Source organism: Palaemon carinicauda, chromosome 2 (assembly GCF_036898095.1).
Source record: "Palaemon carinicauda isolate YSFRI2023 chromosome 2, ASM3689809v2, whole genome shotgun sequence".
Classification (NCBI taxonomy): domain Eukaryota; kingdom Metazoa; phylum Arthropoda; class Malacostraca; order Decapoda; family Palaemonidae; genus Palaemon; species Palaemon carinicauda.
The window spans coordinates 122,105,488-122,113,271 of NC_090726.1; the positions used below are offsets into that span (position 1 = coordinate 122,105,488).

Here is a 7,784-nt window from a genome sequence, read left to right on the forward strand (position 1 = left end):
GACTTCTTTTTGTTTTACTTTTGGCTGTGGTCAGATCAGCTGATGTTAGCTGCCGCTCTCAAGAATATGCACGTAAGAATACAGTAACAAAGTATTGCTTATACAATTTCTTAACTTATTTAAACCATCTATACAGTTAATATTACATAAGCACCAATGTGTTATAACCTATCATATTTATTGTTTAGTACATTTAAAACCATCATTTTCTCTCTCTCTCTCTCTCTCTCTCTCTTCTCTCTCTCTCTCTCTCTCTCTCTCATACCTTTCGCTACCCCTCATTTCTTACCTCTCTCTATCTCTCTAACAAATGAAATCTTTGTTGTTTCACAGTTTATATTAAAAGTCAATCATGATTCAATTTTCCTTACCTTCTCCAATCTCGCACCATGTCTGTCACATCGAAAGTTATAGCGATAACCTAATTGTTCAATGACTTTAAAAACTGGCCTAGGACTTTCTTCTTCTTTTACCTTTCTCCAGATGGTTCCATAATTGAGGTGGGTACAAGTTGACTTATAACTGAAGTTAGGAAAAGTATTTTGGATATGGAAAGGACAATCATCTTTCGTAACATTTTAGAATTATCGTAAATTATCATTCTATCATTACTATCACTTTGCTATTGTTGATTAAATGCAAAAATAGAAAATTAAAAAAATAAAAGTTTTCCTGCTTTGCTACGAATTTAGGAATTTATATGGATACGGTAAGTAAAATATTTACAATAACATAATATTTACTAAATGCTTTTAAAATCATTAGTGATCATTTTGATCATGTGTGTTTAATGCGTCCGTTTGTTTATTATGATCGAAGATGGAGCGTACAGTAAACAAATGGTAGGTTTCCGTTTCAGGCGGCGTCAAAGAAAAACATTATTTCCTTTATTTCGAAGTTTTAAAAAAAATTAAGTAGAACAACATTGGTAATAACAAAATCATCATATAAAAACTAACCTATACACAGATGTGTAAATGTGTTGTTTCTTCGTTATGATCAGAGATAAACGTAAACAAAATAATAGTCGTCCTTTTTTATTGTGCTTTTTGGCGTTTAGGAAACGTATGATATAAAATCTTTATTTTGATAATTTTGCATTTTCAATGATACAACAAAAGTTAGTCTATAGTGATGGTTTTGCTATTCACTAGTTGTCTAATACAATATATATGAAAAACTTATTAAAATTTCTCTATTATAGGTCGTGTTATAACGGAAATATACGGTATTTACATCCATCCTGGTTGTAATTTTGAAATTTTTCATGTTATCTGAACTTTAAAGTTTATTAAATATTTGATTTATTAACAAGAACAATTTTATATAATAAAAAATAAAGTATAGTACATAGAAAGTATTGGAAATGGGTAGTAAACACGTTTGAATGGGCATGTTGCTGGTTACCATGGCCCTAATCCTAATGGAATTATTTCTGTTAGTCGAGTGTTTCGAAATAGGCGATTTTCCATTTATGCAGAGTCATTGATCGACCAAATTCTAGCATAATTCGGGACCCTCAATATACGACCAGCAAAGATAAAAGAAAAGAAATCATCGTATCTTAACATTTTTTTTTCATTTGTCCATTTCTTGTTAAAATAAATTTACTGTGAATCCTTTTCTTTCATTTGTAAATTTAATAACATTATCTCTCTCTCTCTCTCTCTCTCTCTCTCTCTCTCTCTCTCTCTCTCTCTCTCTCTCTGTAAAAAAATATATAAATATTACATTGTATTCTTTGTATTTGCATTTATGCAATTTTAGTCACTTTATATAACATCCACTGTAGGTTACAAGGCAGAAGATCAAGTTTGATAGCTGGATCCTTATATCCCACCTCTAGCTAAATCAAGTGTTTTTAAACTATCTTTTTGATTTGGGAAATGGCATTTCATATTATAGATGCTCTTCTTAGTCTTTTGTTAATGGTATAGTATCAGCTCAGCTGGTAGGATACATCTTACGTTTGGTCCAGATAACAGTGTGTTTTCATTCACTTACAAGCTAGGCTTGTACAGTAATATATCCTGGGTCTACTTTAGTGTTATATTTTTTTACACTAGTGTTTTTATCACCATTACAAGTCAGGCTGTAAGAAATGACTTAAACATGAGAATTATAATTAGTAATGATAAATGGCTAATTTTATACTTGGTGCATCACTGTCCCTCTGCCAGTACGTCGCTTGGGAGGTGCCGTTACAGACATCTATATCTCCTGGGAGGTGTCATTACATGTGGTTGACATTTCGGCCAAAACTCTCAGCATGTACTCAACGCTACTGTTCCAGTCTTAAATATAATCAATGTTAGCATTTAGCATGCTAGAAATCTCGTGATAAACTAACTTATGTTTTTATGATACGATCTGATGCAATTTTTCCTCAAAATATGCAGACAGATGTTTCTTGATAATACAGTACAGCATATGCCTCTCATTATATTAATTTTATTGTGAATAAGACCAATAGCTTCTCTTTTTGGGTAATTCAGAAGTCAACTTGGTTTTAGGTTCAGAGAAATATATCAGGTCTAAATTACCCAGTTCCCACAAGGACGACCCTAGTAACCAGAGTACATGTTTAGTTGTGTCAATAAAGAATACTCACATCTGGAAAAGAGAAAGTCAACGTAAAATGAGTGCAAAACAACGTATGTCAATTTATATGGCAACCTTCAGGAGGAGAGAGAGGAGACATACATTCTCAACAAGCTTGCCAAAGAGAAAAAGTGAATAGTTCACCAATCACCACTCCATGAGTATATATAAGGGTGGCAGTCTCTGGGTAGGGTTGCCACCTTGCACCAAAAAGGCTAATTGGCTACCTTCCAGTTTCCCCGAAAGAATATCCATTTATAAATAACCTCAGATTTGTATTAGTTAGGGAAAATACAAATTATCTACGAATTTGTCATTTTCTTGATTATACAGCATGTACCTCTCATTTTCTTAATTTTGTTGTGAATAAGACCAATAGCTTCTTTTTGGGTAGATCGGAAGTCAACTTGGTTCTAGGTTCAGAGAAATATTTCAAGCCTAAATTACCCAATTTCACACCAAACCTAAATGCTTAAGTGGTAACTACTAGATGTTATCTACACTTTTCAGTAATGGTTAGTATTCCATTGGCTTCACCGTTGGGCTAAAAACAGAAGTAAATTACTAGTATTGTCGATTAAGGTACTGTAGGCTTTAGGAAATGCAATATTATCTTGTCTCTTTTACCTTCTTTCAGATCCACAATATTTTTAAGACTAAGTGTCTGTCTCCATTATTTTATATTCCTTCCCTAAAACTGGATGAAGGCAGTTCCATAAATAATAGTTTTTGTCCATTATTATTATTATTATTATTATTATTACTATCCAGGCTACAACCCTAGTTGGAAAAGCAAGATGCTATAAGCCCAGGGGCTCCAACAGGGAAAAATAGCCCAGTGAGGAAATAAATAAATGAAGAGAACAAATTAACAATAAATCATCCTAAAAAAAATAACAACGTCAAAACAGACATGTCATATATAAACTATTAACATAAAAAACAAATATGTCCTAAATAAACTATAAAAAGACTCATGTCCGCCTGGTCAACAAAAAAGCATTTGCTCCAACTTTGAACTTTTGAAGTTCTACTGATTTAACTACCCGATTAGGAAGATCATTCCACGTAACAGCTGGAATAAAACTTCTAGAGTACTGCGTAGTATAGCCTCATGATGGAGAAGGCCTGGCAATTAGAATTAAAATTAGAATTAAGAGCCATAGAGTGGTATTTGGATGAACAGGAGGTAATAGAGGTAGTGTTCCTAATTTGTTCTGTGTGCAGGTCTATAATTGCCCTCTAACCAAAAATGCTCTGACATTCCTTGTTAAAATTTAATCACAGAACCACACAAGAAATTAGATCCAAAAATCATCAATGCTTGAGAGTGAAGATAGATGATATTAGGAAAGCAGATACTTCCCCAATTTTTTTTTTTAGAAATCTTTCTTTGGAATCATTACTGTATAGCAACACAATATCTTAAAAAGGCAAACTTCAGTAAGGTGGTAATGTTCTTAATTACTTTTAATAAACAATCTGGAATCCTTTATTTCAACCCATAGTTTAAATGGTTTATCAAAGTAAGCTAGACAAGTAATGTAGACCAGGTTTGTAACCTTAACCTCGTTGCATTACTTGTACTAAGATTCTTATAAATAATTAGAATTTTATTAATTTTTTTTTCTATTCTCACCTGATGTGCATATAAATGCCCACCCATGGAATAATATTAAAGTCTTTGAAATTGAAAAATATATTTCCTAATGCGACAACCTGGGCTTCTTACCACTTAATACTAAGGGGCCCTTTTTGTTAAGGGTATGTTCAGTATTGGTTGAAGCAAAGGAAAATAGGGAACATTTTTTTAAATTTTGAATTTTACCGATGTGTGAATTAAACTTGTTTTCTGGAGAAGCAGCAATATGAACATCAAGCGAGTATAGAAATAAGAAATTATAATATTAAAATTCTAATTTTTTCAATTTATACAAATATGTAAGTGCTTCATTGCTTTCAAAATGAAATTATTATTATTTCAAGTATAATTTTATTTTCGTGAACATCTTTAAAATTTAATTTATAAGTAAGTCATATACTGTATATCCATTCCATTTGATGCCTGTCTGGGCTTTGCTGTGACCCATTGCTGCTCATATTAGCCTTACAATTTCTTTTGAAAGTTTCTAAGCATTGATTTCTCTTCTGCAAAAACTGTCTGATTGCTTTGTAAAATCGTGCCTGTGGCAGAGTACATATACAGTAATGTGTGTACTTTTTTGTAAAGTTAAGTACAGTATATTGTACATACTTTATTTTATCCAACTTTTAAAATTTCCCAAATTACACAGTATTGTATGGCAGCTTCCTATGAAATTGAAAACTTTGTGTTATTCCCATTTTTTTTTTTTTAATAACTTTTGAATATTCATTATACATTTATTAAAAAACTTTGTTTTTCCTACAGGAGAGTGTTCGGGTTTGTTGCAAAGAAAGGAGCTAGTCGAACTGAGAACCAGTGTCATATTCTTGCTGAACTTGAACCTGAGCAACCTGCAACAGCAATATGTAACTTTGTTACTAAAGTTATGATGACTAGTGTCAGTCGACCTAATCTTGTATAGTTTACTATTGTTAAATTATTTAATGAGAATGAAAATTTGTAAAACTTTCCAGTCATCTAAATTATTGTTCTTGAAACTTTTTTTGACATTGTTCAGCAATTTTTTATGAATAGGTTGTTTTTTATATTAATATATTTCAAACATTTTATATTGATGCTCATGTAGAATAGGATCTATCAATATTGAATAACAGGGTTGGATAAACAACCATTGTAAAATGAACTAGAGTAGTTATATAAAATTAAAGTAGTCTCCATATCAGCCAGAAAATATTTGCTATGATGAAATCAAGAGAAATCAGGGAAATATATAGTATAGTGCTTTAGGGATAATGTTTTATGGAGAAACTCAAAGCTTGAAAGTAAGATACCATTTTCTCAAACTAGCTATTCTCTATCTAGTTACCAAAATTCTAAATAGGCAGTAAGTTGTCTCTAGCTGAAACCAAAGTATCTGTGGTGACCTGCATACAGTTTAAATCAAAAGTGTAATTTAACAGGAATTGTAAAAATAGGGTTAAATTCACAATGGGAAAAATTGATTAGTTGTGATATTAATTATGCAAACTTTTCATTGCCAGAACGTAACTTTACCCAATAAGTAGAGACTTGTCTTATAGAATTATTAAATTTTTGTATGAAAAACCTGATTTTGCACATCAGACGATAACCATGGAAGTGTTCATTAAAATGTTCAATATCTAATAAATGTGTTGAAATGTTTAATCTTTTGAACAGTGTTGTGTACTTCTGCACTATCGAATATAAACTAATTTTCACACAGTTCATGTGTTTAACAATCAAATACAAAACTTGTCATTGTTTTTTGCTTTACATGTGTGTTGCATTAGGTTATACAAACTACAATAAGAATTATGCGTTATTACTAGAGGAAAATTTTAATATAAACTATATTCTTTTCTAATAAAAGATTTCAAATCTCTCTCTATAGAATACGCAGTAATGACTTAGTCTTGCTTTATTATGCACTTTGAATTCATATGCAAATATTTCATACCCATAAACTCTTGAATATCAGTTCATTAACACATTTACAAATAAATGTATTATTTGTATTTAATGTAAATCTGCATTTATAGTGTGCATAAATCTAAGGTGACTTATACCAGTGAAATTCAGCCGTGTAAATTTTGTATTTAGTGATTTAATCTAGTTTGTCCTTTGTATTGGCAGCCATGTTTGAGTGAAAACACATGGGAATGTGTCAGTCACTGTTCCAGACATCTTTGAATGTTTTGTACATAATGTCCATATGTTTAAGTGATAGTAATACAAAACTTTTATCAGTTTTGAATATTGTAAATCATTCTTCCATAGTGTAACTTCCAGCCAGCACAAAACAAAATTGGAAAACTGTAAGCAGTAGATTGATAAATCCTACTCTTACAATACCATGAAGGTGAAATGTGCAGAGGTTCAGATAAAGATTATTACAAAACTTTAATTTAACACAAGGAAAGGTAAGAGGACTGGTAAAAATTAATAAGGAAGCGGTAGTTCCTTTAACAGTTATAAAGGTGCTTCTTAACTCATGTACATGACCTCTTCAAGCTTCTTCCAAAAATAAAGAAAGATTTAAAAGAAAGGAAAAATACTTTTAACTAACCACCATAATACTTAACATAGTAAAAGAATTTAGAAACTAATTCCAGATGGTTTTGAAAAGAGAATTTCTCTTAAATCATGATGGTCTTTATGAGTACAGTTCATCCTTTAGTATAAAATATTACTTAAATCAGAGAAGAAAAAAATATTTTTGCTGAATTTAATTTTCTGCCAAGTGTGATAGCAGTTCCCATTTATTTCTATGAATCTTCCTATGTTCGCATTACTTTTTTCGAGACGCTTGATTTGTTGATGTTTACCCTAAAATTTTTAATAATTTCCTATTTTCTTTCCATTCAATAGTCACATGCCTCTAGTAAAGTAATGAGAAACACTAGCTAGTGATGGCAATAAGCAAAGCGCCTGGGTTATTTGCTATTCAGTTTTTCTCTCGACTCGGCAATCGTAAGGTTCATCCTCTTCCAGATTGTCATAAGTTTTATTACGTTTCAAGTTTTCTTCCTTTGGATTTGTTAGCATTATTGCAAAGGGATATTATTATTAATAAAGGGGGGTTAAAATGGTACAAAATTTTATATTATCAAGTGATTTATTATATCTTGGGGGAGACAAGTCTTCTATAATATATCAGAAAAAATAAAGAAAGCACTATGGTATGTGGATACAACTGACTGGCTGGTTGAATAACTAAACAAATCAGCACACAACAAATTGAGGGCAATCACAGTTATCAGCCTTATATATAGACATAGGGAACGTACTAGAATCGTACTGAAACATGTGGACCCTTCTACATGTAAAAAATGATCGATCAGAAGAGTCACCATAGTTCTGGAAACATCCAGCACGGTCTGTGCGCAGTATGTATATAGATCGTCAACATGCCTCCTTATCTAAATTAAGATAAACTCTTTATCTTTTAGTCAACGTGAAACTGTTAGTTACTTATCCACAAGATCAAAATTTTTGTTTCTACAAAAAAAAAAATTTATCATTTACATAAGACATTTAGATTACTGTACCATACATA

General features: G+C 31.3%; 1 protein-coding gene across 5 annotated transcripts in view; it reads left to right on the forward strand.

The window, feature by feature from the left end:
- The window catches only part of by (blistery), a 493,729-nt gene extending 486,969 nt beyond the window's left edge, over positions 1 to 6,760 (forward strand). For all 5 annotated transcript variants that reach the window (XM_068357737.1, XM_068357719.1, XM_068357733.1 and 2 more), the window contains one exon: positions 5,012 to 6,760. In XM_068357737.1, coding sequence (XP_068213838.1) covers positions 5,012 to 5,168 — 157 coding nt within the window. In that variant the 3' untranslated portion in view covers positions 5,169 to 6,760. The remainder of the gene's footprint in view (positions 1 to 5,011) is intronic.
- Positions 6,761 to 7,784: the final 1,024 nt, after the last annotated feature.